General features: G+C 39.7%; 1 protein-coding gene across 1 annotated transcript; it reads right to left on the bottom strand.

Moving 5' to 3' along the window:
• Positions 1-3,326: 3,326 nt before the first annotated feature.
• On the bottom strand, positions 3,327-20,732 carry c1ql4b (complement component 1, q subcomponent-like 4b). Its single transcript, XM_085456544.1, has 2 exons — positions 19,995-20,732; positions 3,327-5,408 (listed from the first exon to the last, which is right to left on the bottom strand). Exons 1-2 carry the CDS (start codon positions 20,532-20,534, stop codon positions 5,229-5,231), a joined length of 720 nt encoding a protein of 239 aa, XP_085312670.1. The 5' UTR covers positions 20,535-20,732; the 3' UTR covers positions 3,327-5,228.
• Positions 20,733-22,069: the final 1,337 nt, after the last annotated feature.

Raw genomic sequence — 22,069 nt, 5'->3', positions numbered from 1 at the left:
CAGGGCTGCCTGTGCTGAGGGAGAGAGAGTGAAGCCTATTGATTATTTTAATCCTCCTATTTGTGAGTCTGTGATCCTCTCGGCTCAGCCTTCCACAGGGGGATTGCTAATGGGGCTGAACGCTTCCCTCCTCAGCCCTCTCCTCTCCCTGTCCAATTAACTTAACGCTGGAATCTGCAAGGAGGGAGTGCTGGGACTCAGAGGGAGGGAGACACTGCTGAGATACATGCCCAACAACCCCCCGTGCAGCATTCCCCTTACCTACTGTCCACATTCAGCAAGAACCTCCTCGTTCTGAATAGTATAAGCGCTCACCTTTAATTAAAGATCCATCTCCTTGTTTTTATTCCAGGGAGGTGAGACTCTTTCATGTTTCAATGTTTCACTTTCAGTGGGTGGCTTCGGAAAGGGCCAGAAGCAGCAGCAGGTGAAGAAACAAGTCTGATAATGGGAAAGCTCTCTTCAAGCAGGTTGCTGTAGCAGCAATTAAGACAAATCTTTGACATTTCAATAACTATTTGCAACACTAGTACGTTCAGCTCACTCATGAAGAATTTTAGGCATCAAGCTTTTTGATCATAAACCTGAAACAAAGGTATTCACCAGGCATTGTTTTATGCAATTCAATTTTATATGCAGGCTCCTCTGTCTACACTGGATGTTTGTAGGCAGTGCAAAAGCAACCATGTACAAACCACAGCGCATTTTTCTTATTTATATTATTTTTGATCAATAGTTGAATTTTGTGCTTAGTACAAAAAATGTTAGCATGCTAACATGGATGGAAAAACCTTCAAAACATCAACATGTTAGCATTCTAAGCCTGTTTGGATGTTAAAGTTAGCATTCAGGTCAAAGCAACACTTTAAAAAAATCAGAATATTGTAAAAAGAAACATGTCTACGTAAATACTGCCTGTTAAAGATATGCCTTTTTTTTTTTTAACAGAACAAAATAGATCAGAATATCAAATATGCGCCCATTTGTCAACATTGTGTGGCTATGGATGCCTGTGGCTGACATGCTCCTGCTTAACCAACTCACTAAATTTGGAATAACTTATTTTTGTGTATGTTTTGTTTTGGGGATTTACTGCCACTAAAATCCTACAAAGAGAAACGCACAGCTAAAAATGTCCACAAATACATGTAGTTTACAGTAAAATCAATGTTTTTGCACACATACAACGTGTTGCAATTCCACCTTTACAGTGCTTATTATCCTGACCAATTTGCACATTGCCAGAAATGTAAATTCAGTTAAATTTAATTTTCCACATTTGCACGATAATTTGCAAAGCTCATAAACCCATAATTTATTCACAATAGAACACAGAGAACTTATTAGATGTAGTTTAGAATTGTCTTGCTGAAATATTATAGGCCTTCCCACCCTGGTGGGAGCACATGTTGTTCTAAAACCTATATATACATTTCTGCATTTTTGGGCCATTCCAGTTGTGCCAGCTGCCAATTCAATAGAAAATGATGCATCCCGTACCATCAAAGATGCAGAATGGTCCCTCTCTTCTTTAGACAAGACCTGTTCTCCATGTTTTCCAAAGAGATTTGTCTGTACACAGACCAGTTCTCCACTTTGTCTCAGTCCAGATCTCAGAGATGATGGTGGTGTTTGAGGATCCTGTTGAAGCTTTAATCTGCATTTGTGTATGGCACAGCAAACTGTGTTCACAGAAAATGATTTCTGGAACTGTTCCTCAGCTTGTGCAGTGATTTCTATGCCTGTATTTCACACAGATTGCACACAGAGATTTCTCCAGATTCTCTGAATTTTTTGACATTATGCAATGTAGACGATATTGAAGAGATATTCAGTCTTCAAACTTTTATGTTTAGGACCATTGTCCTAAAATTGTTCAGCAGTTTGTAGATACCGTTTTGGGTTTTTGTTGCAGATTGATGAACATTTGCCTATTTTTTCTTCTGAGAAACTGTGCCACTATAAAATGTTCTTTTTATACCCAATCATGTAACAGATGAACTAATAAGTTTTATTACTCCAATCTAATTAACTTTTTTTAATTACCACCTACTTTTCCAGCCTTTTGCTAATATGAGTTAATATTTTTCACTGGACAGATTTGCTAAACAGAGAAAGTTAAATAGTGCTCATAGGTGTAGTTAGTTTTACAGGTAATTTTAAAAAGTTGCAAAGCTGTATTTTAAACACAGGTGTAGACAGATTATTATTATTGATGCAAATACCAGTAAGCATTAGGAAACCAGTTTGCTTGTTTTAAAGATTCTCCTCTCTCTATTTTGTGCCTTGAGAAAGGAGCATATCAAGTTTTTTGGAGTTAGGGTTGTATATTTTTAAATATACAATATATATATAGATAGATAGATAGATAGATAGATAGATAGATAGATAGATAGATAGATAGATAGATAGATAGATAGATAGATAGATAGATAGATAGATAGATAGATAGATAGATTTGCTGTTCTTCTTTTTCATATTTATATACAAAAAGTGCAAGACAGAAAGCCTCTGCATATAATGCAGTCAAGCAGGGACACACACACACACACATTGTTGTTCAGGATTTTGAGAGAGTTGTGCATCTCAAGGCAACTGTTGCAATATTATGTGAGCAAATAACTGAACCTGAAGAATGTGTTAGACCTCAGTGCTGCAAAAAAAAAAAAGGATTTTTTTTTTTTAACATATAAAAAACACCCTGAAAACTTCAAAGACACTTTATCATAACAGGTCTGCAACAGCTTCTTTGTTTTCCTGTGGAAAGAAGACAGAATAAAAGCAATAAAGAAAGCACTGGTTCCGCCTGACAGTAAAATCATCCTGAATCTTCTTTTTTTTAAATTGTATTTCATGGTCTCAGCTCGCAAAGAACAGTAAGAGCAATGCTCGGGAACAGAGGTAGCAGCGCCAGAAAACACACACAGTAGGATGCATTGTGGCGCAGAGGTTAAATGAAGCCACACATGGGGGATGTCTGTGTACAATATACGACATTAAGATGGTTTTTTTTTTTTTCAATTTCACCACAAGACTAATAAGAGTAAGAATAATCCACATCCAAATATCTGGGTATGGTCATGCTACCTCAATAATACCGTCTCCTTCACACGTTTTAAAGTGAAGCCCTCTACTTGCACGGCACTAAACTCTAACAAATGTGTTAAAAAGAGTTTTACGTTCAAGGTATATTATTAAAAAATGTTAAAAAATTAAACGTGAAAATTCGGATCCATTGAAATATTACAATTTTTGTGGATGCAGAGTTTCAATTACACCGTGTCATGCTTCTGTTATTGATTCCCACCATACAGAATTCATCTTGGTCTTAGTTTTGTGGCCTTTTATTTACAAGGGTCAGTAACATCCAGTTACACACAAAGATTCGTAGTCACTATTTGCAACATAAACGTGTGCATTTCATTAAGTGAGTATGCACTAACATTGTAAAGACAATCCCTCTTATAAGTAGTGTGTCTGATTTCGATTTGCATGACGTGGACCATCTTCTTCACTTAGCTTAACAAGGGAAAACCATCTCATGCATAAAAAATAAAAATAAATTGATAGTATAAGGCACAGAGAACCTATAGGTATGGCACATGGCAGTAACATCAAGAGATTTTTCACATGGATACATTCACATTAAAATTAAAAAGAAAAAAGCTTCACATTTTGGGAACTAGACTGGGAAACTGTTTTTCTTGCAATCACACATTTACAACCGCTTCACTCTTGTGATTGGCCTGCTGTGAGGAGGTAGGGAGGCTCTCTCTTTTTTTAAATCCATTGCACAATTTCAGCAGAGCATTGGCTCAGGCAGGCCATGAAGTCAAGCTCAGCTGCAGTCCTGACACATCAGCTGATCTCGGTGCCGGTCAGCATCAACTGATAGTGTTGTAAAAGCTGCTTTAGCTTGCTCATCTGCAAGCCGCTTTGCCACCCACCTCTCATCCCGTCATGCATCAGTGTCCTATCTGTTGTTACTGATGCCTGCTCTGTTCTGTATGAGGGTCTTCCTGCTGCTCTCCCTGCTTTACGCTTTCCACATATGTGAGTTGAAGGGTGGAGACACTGATTTCTCGGCAGAGCCATGCCACGAAAAAAAACATTTCTGCAGATAGAAAAAACACAATCTATCGAATTTAGTGGCCATGACTGAAGAAGTGGGTAGAACATTATGGAAGCCTTCATGTGAGACTCTCTAAAAAGAAATAATATCAATTCTAAACCTCACTATGACAGCCGGCTTTTAACACAATCCATCAATCTCAACATTTAAGGTGGGCAGATAGCATGTCAAACTAACTACTTCAGCTATTCGACTGCATCCCATGATCTTCATATGGAAAAATCTTTCCCAAACTATCACTATTTAAAGAGGAAAGATTTGTGTGTCGCCCAACAGGTGAGGCTGTAGAAGAAGCCTCAGCTCATTAGCAGGATATGATGAGGTGGTGTCAGGATAAATCTCAGTATTGACATATTGGGTTTGTTAAAGGTCTGTTATCAACATCTCAAAAGCCCTCCTCCTCCTCCCTCTTGCAGGAGTCAGAGACTGTGCAAGTCATACCATTAGTAACATGATGCTTTTACACCTCAGCACAAAATAAAGGGCAAGCACAGGCGTGTATGCTGCATCAACACAGACATACAACACACCGGTTTATGACCATAAAGTTGGCTCTAATATAAGCTCTGATCAATATATTCATGACTTTTCTTGTTTGACGTCTACGGCCGTATTGAAAATCCATCTCACGGTAAAGGCGAAAGGCCGCACACTTCGGTTGACAATCTACATTCAGATATCATTCCAGTTGATTTCAGAGCGGTGGCCGGGACGATCATCCTCTCTCAGAACGACAAGTAAATTTCACTTAACGCGTGGACACTCGCGTGTGTACAGGCAAACGTGTGCATATGAAAAAGATGTATTTAAATTGTGTTTTAGCCATGCTTACACATACTGTACATGGCACATAATAGTGATCACACAAGTGTATTATATTGAGTAAATGTTATCTGGTAATATGTACAATATTATACTCATTTTTACACAAATTCTCTTCAAGCTCTATCTATTAGCTGTGGTCATATTATTACAATGTTTCATTTACTGAAGGGCAGTTAAATGACAAATTACATTATGGCAGTGTTAGATGAAGAAAGGAGATGAAACTTTTTGCTTGATTACAGAGGGGGAGTATAGGAATGTGAGGACATTGTCAGTCAGGGTAGATGAGGAAGCCGGAGAAAGTGCTGTATTTGTTGGTGTTTCCCCCGTGAACTTTGCCCCCGTCCAGCTGCACGCACACTTCATCCCCCACGTCCAGGTGCAGGATAACACTGTTGGAGGCATAGTCGTAGTTCTGATCTGCGTCTTGAGCGATTGCACTGGCCCTCACCTGCGAAAAAGCACAAGTAAGGAATTGATAGGCGGCCAAGATTGAAAAAAGACCATTAAAGAAGGAAATGCCACGTGGAAAGCAGACGTTTGATGTCACGAGTGTGTTTTGCAGACATATTGTTGTCTGCGGTGAGGCTGAATCATGTTTTCATGGGCGACAATGGTCTGCACGCACTCTCAACAAGGCAGGAAACAGCAACTCTTCTTTCATGCTGACACAACCTGCTTTTTTCAGAGAAATTAAAGATCAGTATTAGCTAAAATGTAACTATGCTGCACATCCATTACCTGAACATTTGTGTAAATAAAAAAATTACTGTTAAAAATATTTTCTGTTTTTCTAACAGCTTTTATGTATATAATCATAAACCTACTTATAGACACCAAATGTGATTTTCAATGGCTATTTTTTAATATTTCATCTTCAGTATCCAGTCTCACCTACAAGTTTCTACAAATCTCTCTTTTTAATTGGAGGTCTCCTCTTATAGCCTTCAAACACTAATTATCACCTGCAGAGGAGACATGTTCACCACTGCCATCTACATGTTAATTAACTAGTCAGCATGACAGAACTATGGACCTCACACTAGTCAAAAATGTGTTATACAGTCCAGTTATCTAATCCAACATGTTAAGAACGCATTTACTTTTATTTATATTTAAATTCGTTGTTGATAATAACTGAAATTCCTCTATTTTTTTTTACATTTTCCCTTTAACACTTTTATCTTTTTCACCACATTATCTCACCTACAACCAGTTTGTTCACTACTGCTGTTTTATTTCTTGTTTCACTCTGTGATCGTGGTGTAATGTAATCAGTGCTGATGCCTTCCTGTCCACTGGGTAGATAAATGAGATGTGCAGTGATCTTTGGCCTCACACTTCCGTCTCAGACCACCAGCTTTTTTAGTCACCATCAATTTTTTTTTTTTTTTTCCAGAGGATTGTTGCTGTCACACCTGATCCACCTGTTGCTGAGGACAGTTTGATGGGAGATTAGCAGAAAGGTGTCAAGGAACACATCAGTTCATTTTTTCACACAAACACAGAAAACACAATGAAGGTTCACATATTCTGATCACTGCTATATGTGTTTGCTATTGCTCATCCATGTCAGCATCATTAACTGAAAACAGCTTTCAGTTTTATTTACCTTTTTTTTGGCTTTGCTTGTCATGCATTGACAGTTTGTGTCAGAGGACAGTGCTGCTCTCATCACAAGAAAGGGGTCGTAGACAAACTGTGAATACCACATTGGCTTATTGTGACCTTTCAAGTGGACGTGGTGAACTTGTCTATTTACACATCCAGTAGCTATCTCCACTACCCACTAAAACTATTATTTGCTAAAAGCTCAACTCATCAATCCCTAATGCTGCTTGGTACTGCTAAAAAAACAAGCAAACAAAATAAATAACCCAGAGTCATCAGTGATGACAGTGTTGAGAGTTTACCAAAATATGTATTGCATGAGGCTTAAAGGTGCATGACAGGAGCTGTAACTTTAAATTTTTGTCCCATCTCTCTCACCCGTTATCTTTACCTTCGCCCTAATGCAATCCGGTTGTTCAGTGATGACGCGACGAATCCTACTTCCGGGTCTAAAGTAGTCTGCGTTTAATATGGCTTTTGTGTTGTTAACATGTTTAATGTTATGTATTTTCTTCTATTTGATCTCAAAAAGCTCCTAAAACAGTCAGTGATCCCTGTTGACCTCCCTCGGCTTTTATTACCACTAATCATTTATTTAAGCTCAGTCTTTAAAACCTTAGGATGTAACTACAGCCCAGCCTATGCAGCAGTATATGAATGACTAACCTCGTATTGTGGATGGATTATCTCAGTTGTTCTCCTGGCTGAAGTTTGGTCCTTTTACAGCATCCTGCCATGCGATTACATTTGTTCCTGACCACCGAGAACACTCACGGTAACTTTTATCGAGTGGAAAAAAAGTTAGCTTGTTTATATTATGCTAACATAGCTGTGTCGCTAGCGGTCACCTAGCACATCATTATATACCAGCTAGCCCAACTTCAGTAACCCTACAAACGTCACTGCTGTTTAGTTTTCTGTCTTCATTTATGCTGGAAGTGATAGCAGAGCTGTACGTTTTAATTTGTTTCCAAAACCCCGCAGTCAGGACATGCTATATTGTATTTAGATAGAAGCTAGCGAGCTAACTCCCTGCTAACTTCTAACTCCGTTAAATGTCATAAATTCCGTTTTCATGGATGCCTGGATGTTAAACTCAATTGTTACACCTGGTAGAGCAGAACGCTGATCATTTTATTAAAGATGAAAGACTTTAGACAGTTTTTCAACTCTCAGTAATGCCATAGTGATCGTTTGATATATGGACCTGCAGCGGAGTTTAGACCCAGACACGGCTAGTGACGTCAGACTGAACAACCGGATAGATAGCTTCTTGTCTCTGAGCCCGGTTCTGCTGAAGGTTTCTTCCTGTTGGGAGTTTTTCCTTCCCACTGTCACCAAGTGCTTGCTCATAGGGGGTGGCTTCATTGTTTGGGTTTTCACTCTATTATTTTAGGGTGTTTACCTTACTTGATTTGGGACTATAAAAATAAAATATAATCGAATTGAATGCACTGAAAGTAATTATCACTCGGCTTTAAGACACTAACTCAAGGAAACGCGATAAAACCATAATTTCAAGACAAGCGAGATGATGAAAATGTCCGATGTTTTGATGAAAACATTCAAAAGAAGAATGTCGTCCCTGTTTGGCGTCAGATATGAATAAAAGGCATAGCCAAGGACATTTGAACGTCAGCACACTGCAGCCTCAGAATCACTAAACAATCTTATCAACACTCCTGTAAGACAAAACTCTGCCACCCACTAACTGCTGGTATACAGAGCTAACACATTATCCGGTGTGAAGGCTGCAAACCATGGAGCCTTGCACAATTTTAAAAAGTAAATCTGCTCAGATGAGGCATTATTTACTCTTCTATCAACATCTGGACAGCTTTGTGATTGGAGAAGGAAATGCAATCCACATGATGCTCTGTCTGTAATGATATGACCAGTCATTTAGGAAGAAGTCATTACATCTAACGATACATATTTACATGCATACTAATATGCAACCACTTAGCACTGCCCTTATATTACACGATGGCAATGATCCCATACATGTTGCAGAAGGGAGCACAATTACCAGACTTAATGTTGTGTACCTAATTCTCGAAGACCAATCCAGTATCCCAGGATTTAGTTGAGCAGCTTTTCTGGTGACAAAGGAGCGTCTTTATTTATGATGTTGTTAAATGTGCCTGTTATTTCATCCGCTCTCGGTAAAATCTGAGTTGTTTTCGCACTCGGTAAGCAAATCTCCTTATAATAAATTGCACTATCACTGGCTGGGTAACAAACTATTCAAGCAGGCAATCCATTTAATAGTGGAAAATAAAGTGCACATGTGCATACATATTAATGAATGCAAATAGGACGCCCTAACTCTATCCTTGTCTCCTCCTGTGAGTCTGACTAAGGATATGGTCCATCATCTCCGCCAGTCATCAAACTTCACTGATCTCTTGTGATCACAAAGACAAATCAAATCAGACTAAACTTCCCCCTTTCTCCTCCTCCATCCAACATTTTTATTTTGCCCCTTTCATCAATTTTATCAAATACATTTCTCTCTGTGGGGTTTTCTTTCACATAAAGAAGGTGAACATTTTTACTCCCCTCCTTAGGACAGAAATGAATCAATATCTTTCCTTTGTTTTAATTCAACTCACATCACTCCATTAATTGTTGTCTCTCCCTCCACACCTCACGCCCCTTCCATCATCCCTCTCTCATTTGCCACCCCATTCCTTTCTCTTCATTCTGGACCCATCTATCCATCTTTTTGTGTCCGCATACTGGAATAAGATGCAGGTCACGCACACGCTTTCTCTCCCCTGCCATGGCAGTGTTGGCGGGGGCAGCGTCTAAGTGTGTCCCTGTCCAGTCTAAATCGGATTGATTAACGACGTGCTGCTGTGGCAGGTCTCCTGAGAACCCCTACCCAGCATCCCCAACCCCACTTATATCCTTCCCCCACAACCTCTTACAACATCCCCTACCCCTCTTTACCTCGGGGCAGGCTGTACATAGCTGCTGGCTAGTAATTGGTAGGCAGACAGCTATGGCAGCTCCTCGCCTAATAGGTCCAACTCCTCAATAACTCCATACAATCACAATAAGTGGGAGCACAAGATAGGCTAGAGTGGTCAAACGGGCCCACCAAATACTAGCATGAGGTCAGGATACAATATGGCACATTCACAAGCCACCCTGCCCTCTTTGTGCATCTTGATAACCTCACATCTCCTCCTTTTTTGTTTTGCGAATCTCAGGTGAACAGCTAAGGAAAGAACAAGAACAATGGAAGACATTTTGTTCCTTTACAGTGCTAGGCTGCTTTGCTCTGAAGGGACTGAATGTCTCCCCTGAGGAGAACAAGTAGGTTTAGGAGAAATATTACAGTAGAGGGATTGTTACATCTTGTACATCCAACATCTGTCTACATGGTTGAACAGCAAGATTCCCCTGACAGTATACTGTCAGCTGAGGTAGAGGCTGGCCGGCTGCTGTGAGGATTGCTGTATAGTACACCAGTGAGCAGAAAACATTATGACCACTCAAAAATGGAGGGAATAAGGATTGTCTCATAAAAACTGTGCATGTGAAGGTCAGTTTTCTTCAGTTTTTCACCACTGGATCAATGAGTAAAGACTGAAGCACCTTTACCTTGTTATGGCCGGAGGGCTGATCGGAGAAAATGTAAATGTACCTACATGTTCAATGGAGGAGCAGGGGATGTGCTGGAAAAGGTGCGGCCTGCTCCTGAAGTCTAGACCCTGTAGGAGCGTCTAGCCCTCTGAACTGTTTTTAGGGTAGTGACAGACCAATAGCACATCAAACAGGAGTGGGGAAACTGTTTTGCTGCGTAAAATTACAGCTAAAGTGAGTTTACCTCTGCATGTACATTGACAATATTATCGTAAGCAAACCTAAACCATGCTTGAAATAAAATAATGTTAACCTGAATCAGCATTTAAGGGTCACAACAAAAGTTGCAGCAGTGATATTCACACCACCTCATTGAATGGCCTTTTAAATGAACACCAGCTAATTATATTTGCTAACCAAAAGGACACACTGTTATTTATGGCTTTTTATGGTTGACTTCTTTATGAGGCACGTAGGTTTACTTAGCCTCTACTCAGACAGTGGAGATGCTGACATTTAATGTGCTACGTTTATGATTAATTCATGGCTCCCTTTCCCCTCCTATATACAGTAAACTAGTGGACAAGTTGCATCTTTGTACATTTTATCTACATATTTACAAGAGTGTGACCTTTTAAATATTATCAATATTAATACGATTGACAGTAGAAGTAATTCATGGATGAACATAAGCTGCTTCACGAATTATATGTTACATTCATAACAACAAACGAACAAATGTATCTGCGTGTAAGTTGAACTCTGACATCACACGATGAAATGTGTGACCTATTTTACTCTGTGACTTGTAAAACCTGAATTGCAAAAAAAATACTTTTTTTAAAAACTGGAGTTTATTGAATGTTTATTCTTCCACATTAAAAAAAAATTCTCACTCTCCATATATAAGTTTTAATTTTTAATTTTAGAATTTCTACTTAATTTAAACAAAAAAATTATTTAAAACATTTATTTTTGTGTCAGGAACAAAATCTTTCAGGCACTAAAGTTGCATCTGTCCCCAACAGGGAAACAAAAGATAAAGTTTTGTAATGCCTGTAAAACACCAACTTATTAGACTTATTGGAGACATGAATGGGGTTCAGTAAAATACCCCAAAGACACTTTTAGAAGAAAAATGGTGAGGAAATGTCGACAAATACAACAGCTCACCAATTAAAGAAAAGCATTTCTTAATGGTTTTTTCTTATGTTGCATCATTAAAACATTCAGACAATTCAGAGAAATCTCTGTATGCAAAGAACAAGGTTAACTGGCACTGCATTAGAAATGCAGGATTATGTAGTGAAAAACTGGGTCTGTGCCATATCATGACATCCACAATAATTTACACAATTTAAAAGAAGTGTGATTTCTCCATATTAATGATATAGCAATGCAATGCATTTATGTTCCCTAGAAAAATCAATGAACATAAACCCTATTTCACTAATGCTGTGTCATCACTGACTGTAAATCATTGGAAAAGAAAAGTAGGAATAAATCAAATTGATGTGAATTTAAAAACTGAACATTCAAAATGTGAAATTCTAAACAGGAGAAGGATCACCCAGCTCGTTATAGATTAAAAGCCAGCATCAGTGATGGTATTGGGGTGCATTAATCCACACGGAACAGGTAATTTGTGCATCTTTCAAACAACTTATGTTGCAGATGATGTTTTTCCTGGCTTTTTTAATCATGCAATGCCAAACCACATGCATGTATTCCCAATATAACAACTAAGTATGAAGAAAACACTTCATCTAACCCACTGGTCTCCATACAGTCCATAGCCACATGCTTATATTGCCCTGTCCAAGCTTTGTAGATATGTGCTGCATTAATTGAATTGTTATTTTCCCTCCTCATTATGTGAATATTGAATTTTTATTCCACCACTAAAAGGGCTTTATTTTTCCCCCATCGGGCCATACTAAGATCGTATTGTGTTGTGACACTGAAACCGGCACAGATGAGTCTGCAGGTTCAGCTGTCAGTAACAATCACAGTGAAACCTTGTTTTCCTAAAGTGGGCAGGAGGCACTGGGGCTTTGGGAGTGAAAACAAGAAGCAAAGGCAGATCAGGATTATTGTCAACAGCGGCGGAGATTGATAGCGACAAGGGAGTGAATTTCTGTCTGTTGGCCCAACGCTGTTCTGACGTGATCTGCTGCTGTTGGGAAGAAGGAAGACCCAAGGGACAATAGAGAAGATTACACTGCCTACACTTTTCATTGGGGCCACATTAAATGTGGAAAGAGAGCCAGAGAGCGGTGGTAGGAGGAGAGAGAGTGAGGAAACTGACAGCATGGAAATAATTCACCGACAATCCTAAATGCTCAATAAAATCTACATTTTCAGCTGTGTGCCACTCATTCATGTGACATTTTTTTAAGGGCTGACACATGTATTTCACATTTATTTAGCCATAACGCATTCACCATTTTTATAGAGGCGTTGATAAAATGTCTGAGAAAATTGATGCAAGGAGGGCATGGGGCAAAGAGAAGAGAAGTATGCGTAATGAAAAGGTGGGTGTGAGAGCAGAAATTTGGATTAGGTCGCACAGACGAGTAAGCAGCTGCGTGCGCTTTAGTAGTCCGAGCACAGGATGCGAGTAAAGGAAGCCAAAGTTGAGGGAGGCCTTGAGTGATGGAGAGGGAGGATGTTGGATAACAAACTGATCAAGCATGCCTGTTTTAGAGGAGAAGGGGGGCTATAAATGAGGTTTGGGAGGTGCGCTGTCCATGTAGTGTGTTATTTTTTTCTCGGTTTTGTTTTGTTTCGCAGTGGTGCCTTGATCCTTTGGTAATAAAACTGACAGGATTCATTCACTGTGATGTACAGACCTCTCAGAGCAGAGCGAGCGATTGAGACGGGGTCTCTTAAACTTACCTGAGGGACCTCTAAAGGTGAACAGGGAGAGAGAAGAAGGGCAATTGAATTGGCCTTTTTTTTTCATAAAAGCGTCTGTTTTCTCTCAACCTCCACCCATGTGTACCAGCCTGAGGTTTCTTGTTTCTATTATGCAGGTCGACGCGTAACCCCTCTCCTGCACTGCAGACTCAGACACTAATTGGCATACAAAATGCTAATATTTCGCCATGACACTCAGGACCCAAGGTGTCAAGATGTTGATTAGAAAGTCTCTAATTGGCTCTAGACTGAAACCTTTGACAGTAGAGGGGATAGCTTAATTGGATATAAATGTGTTCTCTTGATGGTCTACCTGAAGCACATCAGCTCCCTCAGCTCTGGCATTATTTAATGCCAGAGCTGAGGGAGCTGATGTTTTTTCTGTTTTTAAAACCAGTGTTTACTATCTTGCATTAACTGGAAAAAACTCTCTTATACTCAGAAATAGAAAACAACTAAACACTAATTCACCATGCAAACCCTGGATCACAGATTAGCCCATTCTGATAATTCTGCTCTAACCTCTAAAAATGATAATAACCCAGCGACATTTCAGAATTGTCCCTGTTAGTTATGAAAGCAGAAACACTGTAGCACACTGCTGCTTATGAAAGAGACAAAATACAGTTTCCTTGATGAGGAGGAATAATGATATAATGGGAGGCAAAAGGAAAGCACAACAAAGGCGCGGCCAAACACAGTAAGAACCAGCCATGTCCTTTTAGTCTTTGGAATATAATGGCCTCGGCCATTACAACAAGAAACATATAGTTAAATAATGGCCGTGCACACCGACAAGTGCATAAATACATAGAAGACAAGACAAGAAGAAGAGAAAAAAAGCAAGAAAAGCTGCAGGGTATATAGGACAAATTCTTTAAGTTTGCTCTACAAGAAATCTGTCTGAAAAGATGGACTTTCATCCTTTATCGAAAAATGTTCCCCATTAAAATGTCGGGCCGTTGTGACACTAATGCAATTCAAAACACAGGAGAAAATGTTTATTAATGATTCTATCAAGACATGCACAACTGTTGGAGGAGGAAGAAAACAGCATGCCAGTGTGCCAAAATAAAATAAAATTAAAAGTGCTTAATGAAGTCCTACATGAGCCTCATATTGACACCTTGTCTGGCTCACTGTAATTAGCAGCTTCCTCTTCTCACAGCAGCCGCATCACACCTACCTACTGGAGGCGAATTCATCTTTCTCCTAATTGAGTCCAAGCTTGTCATAATCATGACTTTTAACTGTGTTATTTAATTAACAAGTTAGCTCACAGACCTCATTATAGACACACTTTAGCTGGGCGTTTCAAGAACATTTAAAAAAATAATAATTAAAAAAAGTATTGGGGGCATGCGATGTTTATGAGATTCAAACTGAAAAGCATTTGCAAAAATATCTTTGGTGCTTTACGCATAAGGAAAAACCTCGCTTTTATTGTTTTGTTTTTTTAAATCAAGACCTTTCTTTAAAAGCTTGAAACTGAAATGAAACATTAATCTTTTAATCCAAAGGTTAGGGACAACTTTTAATCAGTTTCTCAGCCTCACACTTCAGCTTTATAAGGGCCCAGTTTGTCCACCAGCCTCATAGATACAACCAGTGGCACTACCAAAGCGAGGTTGTCTGAGAAAGTGAAACGCAACAACTACACAGATGCAATCAGAACCACAGACTGACCAACTGACCAACCCTAATTCCACCATATTGGACCAGCTATAAATATTCATACTCCCACTCCATGCTCATCACTGAAAGGGCAAAGAACATATTGGTGGTGAATTATATATCCATTGAAAAGGTCATCTACCTCAACACCAATCTCTTGATGAGTTATGGGACGCAGCCAGGGAAGAAGATTCTTTGCACTGAGTGCTTAATCTCTGCAAACGTGGCGTAAGCTTATCAGCTACATAATTCATTAGCCATTGTTTGAGATGAAGAACCGGCCGCACGTCTGATATTTTTTTGTCATATACTGTCTGGCTGACTGCATTGCTTTGTGGTTAGTCTTCAGCTCATGTCTTAATTTAGAGAACCTCTGTCCATTCTCCTGAGAATATCCATCCATCTCTGTCTCTCTGTCAGCCCGCTCGTCTGTTCTGTCTCGCTCTGCAGTGATCTCTCCCCAGGATGTGTCTTGTTCTCTGCTCCCTTTGACAAGAAGTGGATCAACACTGTGCCCGTCAGTCTGACGATTGTCGTAGGCCCAGTGCGTGCACACATACACACACGCACGCACACAAGTCACCTCATGCTGTGAAATATGTTAAAGGCAGACTTTAAAGGAAATGCTTTTTTCCCCCTTCAGTACAGCAAGGATGCAGCTGGACCCAGCTGCCAGTGAGATCAGATTTTATCTGTTTTTTTAAAAAGTGTTCAATTAGCACAGAGTAAAAACAAAAATCTGCAAAACATCTGAATAAAATGTATAAATGTCTACTTTAGCCAAATGTATTGTGCTCTGTAAACAATGACTAGAGACAAATTGCAAGTGCAGAGTGTCTATAGGACGCCTGATCCTAATGATGTTATAGCTTCATTATAGCTGAAGTTAGGGGGTTATAGCTGAAGCACACTTTAATAAAAATGGATAAGTATATTCATCAGTGATACATGGCCTTACCCACAAATGGGTTTTGATGGGCTTTAAAAATAGAGCCGAGCAAAGTAAAAACACTTCAGTCACTTTTTTGACTCATTACTCAGTAATAATGCTGGTTTAAAGAAAGTAGCCTCTGGAAAGTAAAGCTTAAATAAAAAGTCTTAACCTTATGTTCTTTTTAACTGACGAGGGGGGGACAGATTTTCAGGCTAAAAAACATGTCAGGCTGTATAGAAGTCAATACACTACTGTTTATTTGAATTATAACCTCAGTAAACACTTTCTTAATGAGTTTATGATCAATGATCATCTCATCTCTAGTTTCAGGTCTTTTTAACTATAGCATGAAAATACTGGTCCCATTTAGAGAACAACAGGTGACAAACCAGTGTATGATTTATGAATTGGACACCTTGTAGTGTAGTACAAGTCGCTACCGTGTGGATGTGCAATGTCTGTTAGTTTCTCAGCCCGAGCTACCCCTCGCGCCTCACTTTTTACTTCAAATACCTCCATCTTTTACTTACAGTCTGATTAGGTAATGAATCAGTTCAGTGGATTGAATGGATTCAAAGGTCTGGATCCAGTTCAAGTTTAACTAAAGATTTGGTTAATAAACACATGAGCTGCTAGTAGCTGATTATTAAACCATTCTTGTTCAGTAACAGGAATTAAGTTCAACATTACACAAAGCATCTTCAGCAACCTCGAACTTTGTCTCCACCCCTCGTCCCCTCCCTCTGATGTACTTATTTCTACTCCTTCCATCGTGGTCACTCCCATTGAAAATCTTAGGATCCTCAGCTCTGCCACCTCCAGATGGCCTCCTGTCAGTTGCACAATCTCAAAACCATACATCAAAGCACATCTCATTACCATTTTCTAAACCTCCCCTTTCACTCTTGCTGCCATCCTTCAGTCACAAATCAGCCCTGACACTCATCTCCGAGCATCTCCACCCTGGCTGCACTCTCTTCCTCACCTCTCCTATGCACTGTACATTGCTTTGGATGGTTGACCATAGGTACTCATCTTCCCCTTACTATCTCTACTCCATGGTTCACCTTTCCACCTGTCTTCTGCTCATTCGCACACGTATTCTTTCTTCTATCTATCTGGAGACATACTAACATGGTCCACAGTAGCAGTAAACACCCTTTGTTGGTCATGCTTCCATTCAGTGTATGAAAGAGCGTCTGTATTTTATCTAATAGTGTCCTTGTTTATTTTGTTGCCATATTTTACTTATTTTACCCTGAATTGGCTTTAAATGCTGTTCTTTTAGTTTTCATTGGTTTTTAAAAGCACTTAGCCAACAGAAAACTGTTGAAAATCACCCATTTGGCTGAAACTGGCCTGACCTTGAAATGTGCTCTTAAGATTTGTAGTTTTGGGTAGAGTAATTTGTGATATGAAAATCTGTGTTTCAGGAAAGAGCGTACAGGAAAGAGATTGGTATCTATCTTTTCATCTAAAACAAACAAGGATATTTCTTCTTTTTGTGAATATTTTAATTGATCATTTATTTCTCATATAATAATACTGATGTCTTATAAGAAACAGAATTAAATCTTCCTTGAAGAACAACAAATTCACAATAGTTGTAGTGTAGTGTAGTGTAGTAGTGTCTTGGTTATCTCTCAAGAGAGAATTTCTGTATTAAAGTTTTCTCATTGACCTAGCAGCTTCACCAAGGTTCATGAGCACCTGTCTATTAGCAGAAGAATAGAAAAAAAAGGAAGGCGGGTGCAATGAAAAGGGCAAGATCAGCACTGAATTGGGTTTAATAATTTAGTTGTTGGAAAAGATAATTAATGGGGAAGGAGTCAATAGCTAGTGTGGACAGGAAAAGTGCAAGGTGCACGTGTGTATGTGTGTGTATGTGCGCGAGCACATGACTAAAGGAGGGGCACAGGTGAAGGGGAGAAGATCTCATCTAAAAGCTATGAAAGATTTAATAGCAGGAAAAGACAGGAATGACAATGTCTGTGAAGGCACGCTGCAACAAACCAGGTCCCCCCCAATTATATCTGGCATTAAGCTGTCTGTCCTTTTTACTCTGCACCTTAGGTACATGCTGTCAAATCAATAATACTGGGAAAAGCTTTCTTTATGGACTCGATCAGTCACATAATGTATATTCAATATACTACATGTCTGGAAGCAGCATGAAACAGACTAAACAGGTCTGAATTTGAAAGTAATGGTTAGCTCAAATGTACGTTTACACAGCATCAGCAAGTAAGATAAGATAAGATAAGATAAGACATTCATTTTAACTTACTGTTTTTATTATATGGGCAGACTATGTCGTTTTGGTGGAAAGTATGATAACTGGTTAGCAATATCAGTCGTTATGCAAGCCAATGAACCAAATATTGTTTTCCAACATTTCAACTTTAAATATTAGGTGCTTTTTTCCTGCAAACAATCATTTGGAAGATATACTATGCTGTTTCCAGGGCTGGGATAAGTTTTTTTTTTTTCAAAGTGCATCAATCTTTCACAGGCTGTGATGATCAATTTGTCACAATAAAATATAAAATGTAGGCATAATAATAAATAATCAAACTCGCTGTGGCACTAATTTATGACTATTATCTGTCCTCAGATCTGCAACACACACTGCAATAGAAAATCAGGGGATGCCACATATTTCATTCAAAATCAGTAAGAAAAAGAGAATGTTAGGCTACAACAAGCACATTTCCAGTAAAAAAAACTTTTTTGTGCGCCAATTTTTTATTTCTTCAACTACTTTGCACTACGTCTCAGAGCTTTGTGACACAACCCACTAACCAAAAAAGAAGCTGACATTGGGGAACATGGGCAACTTGTAAATATAGCTTTAGTCCACCACTGCAGTAACCCTGGGTTTGTTTCCTTGTAGCATCCTCCGTGATGTTGCTGCTGCTAAATTTCGGCCAATAGTGGAAAAGCTAGCAAGGTCAGATGTGTTTTCTTGCTGCTGGACAAGTGACTCCCAGTGGTTGACCTGGGGGTAGCTTCAGGTCATAAAAAAGCAACAGCAATCTGCCACAAGCACTTACAGTAGACTGGGCAAGGGCTGCTGACGAGGCCTACAGGGATGTCGGTGCTTCAGTATTGATGAAAACTAGAAATCATTTTGTCCTAATAGTTAAGACACATAATTCGTATGTGCAATGTTTGATTGAAGTAAGAATAAGATTTAACCCTTATGTTAAATCTGCATCTGTCTGTTTCCACAGTGGCGATTCTCAAATTAAAAACTAGCCCGTGTTCTTCTGGTAAATCCTTCTTAGCCTGCTGATTTAGATGTAGATTTAATAAAGCATACCAATGAACAGCAGCCCAGCACAGTGATGCTCTGCTCAGTAGCATATTGTTGTCAGTTCATGTACCGTGTAATCTGTGTGGACAAACTGTGTTACCATTATACCTTTGCAACAATGCAAAGCATGCTTCCCCCCCCCCCCCCCCCCCCTTCTTCTTCTTCTTCTCCAGTAATCCCCAGGACATCACTCTTCTGTTCTGTAGCACACATGTCAGAATCAGAGCGCCTCAACAGAGCGAGGGCTTAGTACTTCAAGCTTGTCACTGCTCTCCAGATGGAAGCATTCAAGGCTTTTTCCAGGCATTTTGTACTTGTTTATTTATTAGTGTTAAAGTCAGAGTTTCTCAGAGGACAGTAGCCAGCTGTTGCATTTTGGCTTTGCTCCACCGAGACGCAGAGGATTGTTATCCTCTTGATCGCTTGGCTGTCATTCTCTCTCCCTCTTTTTCTCTCTTTTTCCACATGCAAGTTGTGCAAATAACTACAATTTCTTCTAAACCATTTCTTACTCCCACCTCCTTTCCTCTTCTTTTTTGCGTCCTTGAAGTCTCTTACATTTTTAGTGTATTTCAGCTTAATTATCTCTCTCTATATTTGATTTGTCTAAAACTTCACTGTGATTTTCTCAGTGGAGTATTGTTTGGAATTCACTTTTGGGGGATTTCTTTTTAACCATGTTCAAAATCTGAGTGGCAGTCACCACCTGCATAGCACAATGAAGTCCACTTCAATAGTAAATAACACAGCATCTTCCTGCATTTAAACTATATGACAAAATGTTTCTTAAATTAGTGAATTGCATCTGTTACCTGAAGTTCTGATCTAAGCATGTTATTTAGTTATATACTTTTATATTTACTGCTCTTGTATTTGAACTCACTGATGCAAAAGATTCTTACTAATGTTTGTGTGTTGGTTTGATTGCAAGGGGAGGTCAGTCCAGTTCAGAAACACTGCAGCACAAACCCACCTAAACTCGCACTCACCTGTCCATTTTTCTTCAGGTCTGCCCACATGCTCGTCCCATCACCTCCTCTCATCAGGACATGGTAGGTGAAGTAGTAGATACCTGGCAGAGGGCAGGTGAACTTGCCGGTACTCGGCTCATAGTAGTTCCCTACATTGGTCACCACATCGTCAAATTTGAGTATTTCACTCCCTTCGTGTTGCTTCCGGAGGCCGGCGTAGAAGGCAATTTTGGGGCTGTAGAAGGAAGGGCCGTAACCACCAGGTCCAGGCCCTGGTGGGCCAGGTGGGCCGGGCTTACCGGGCTCTCCAGGGGGGCCTTTAGGACCTGGAGGACCAGGAAGTCCAGGGCTTCCTCTGAACCCCTGTTTGCCCCTGCGGTTTGAGAAGTCCGGGGGCTGAGGGGAGACAGCTGTCAGCTCTCCCTGTGGGGGGGTGAAAGTGTCACACACCATCTTGCAGCTACCCAGCATCTCATAGTGCGTGCCTCCTCCTCCGGACCCTCCCCCCTTGGTGGTGTGGACCAATAGGGGAATGGCTACCAGCAGGACCAGAACCATGGCCACGCCGACTCCAGCCCCAATGACACGTTTCTTTCGGCTGAGCCGTGAGGCTGCCAGTGTGAGGAAGTCCTCCTCCCCTTTAGCTGGAATGGTTGTGCCGGCCAGGCTGAACTCTGGGTAGAAAGCAACCACTGAATTGAGAAGGTGGAGCAGGGAAATATGTGATTGTGCGGGACGCACAAAAGAAAGTGCTATTCAAGGACTGGGAAAGACTGACGCATCACACAGGAGGAGAAAAAAATCAAAAGTCAGGGGGAGACTGGAATCTAGGGTTTTCCATTACTTGGCTTTCAGTACACGTGTATCCTTTTTATTTTTCACTTTCCCTTAGATCATTATGTCTTCAGGATTTTATCATCTTTAAAGGTATACATCATATAACACAACTATTCTAAATTACTTGGTTCAAAATGAGTGAAACCGCTGAGATGCTGGATTTTAGGCAAGCTGCTTTTTATACGAATCCACTTCTGTGGTTGTAGAAGCTCCAGTGAAAATCCTTCAGTTGCTCAGGCAGAGAGCTGTCAGGTGGGGTCTACAGTATTCCCACTGGAGTTCATCTCACCCACCACATAGAGGGAAGGGCGCTTTACTTGTCTGTCCAGGAATGAAAAGAGAAGAGCAAGGAAACTGCTAAATTTCTGGTCTTTTTTTCTATCTCCCTTACTGCTGGTGCTCCATTATATTTATCGTAAAAACCCATTCCTCCACTCAAACAACAGATTTGTTGCAGCTCATAAGAATGGCTAAGAATCTAAGTTTTCTAGAGGTAAAGGTAAAGCAAAAATATATACCGGTATATATATATATATATCACAGAAAATCAGCGAATCCATTGCACTCTAAAAGAAAAAGAACACACACATATAGCCTAATCATAACAGGACTAAGAAAATGTGATCTCCTTATAACACATATTTATAATTTAAATGTTAAATATGGAAGGCATTTAAGAAACATTTCATATTGCAGTAATTTCATATTTAAAGGTGTACTTGACAATTATAAAAAAATGGAACTAGTGTGACCCACACAGGTGGATTGTTTTTGTATTAATCACGTCCAGGTCCTCAAAATTCATGTTAAAACATTTTGTATTATTCATAAAAGCAAACAGGTTAACACTAGTTTAACACAACAGACACAAAAGCTACATGTTGATATTATTCCAGGCCTGCTGCATTGTTCACAAGCTCTTTGCTCACCTAACAGCATAAATGCATGAATTATTTTAGTATTTTCATTTAAATTAAAATTGAAGTGACCAAGCTTCAATATGGCCAGGGTGGGTAAAAACGATTCCGAAAGTTTTTTATAAACTAGTGCAAAAATAAAAGTACACTGCAATAATCAGCTCACCCAGATGTCTTCTTTCTTTGCTCCTTTTTTTTTTTAAACCCCGGTCTTCAGTGGGTTTTCATCCCACGGGTTCAGACAGAAACGCCGCAGGAAAGCTGGTCCAGGACCCGAGCGAAAGACTGAGGCGCGTCTACTGGCGCTTCGGCTGAAGTTGAGCTGCGGTCCAAACTCTG

This window comes from Copadichromis virginalis, linkage group LG5 (genome assembly GCF_057382275.1).
Source record: "Copadichromis virginalis isolate Kocher_CV1m ecotype Utaka linkage group LG5, C_Virginalis_male_GT1.1, whole genome shotgun sequence".
NCBI classification, from domain to species: Eukaryota; Metazoa; Chordata; class Actinopteri; order Cichliformes; family Cichlidae; genus Copadichromis; species Copadichromis virginalis.
This window is presented reverse-complemented; position numbering and strand designations above follow the sequence as displayed.

What these genes read in the sequence shown, in the direction of transcription:
- c1ql4b (XM_085456544.1), bottom strand. Translation starts at nt 20,534, where the DNA reads ATGGTTCTGGTCCTGCTGGTAGCCATTCCCCTATTGGTCCACACCACC. An exon ending in ACCTGAAGAAAAATGGACAG is followed by an intron (nt 5,409 to 19,994) that starts GTGAGTGCGAGT and finishes GCTTTTTCGCAG; the next exon opens with GTGAGGGCCAGTGCAATCGC.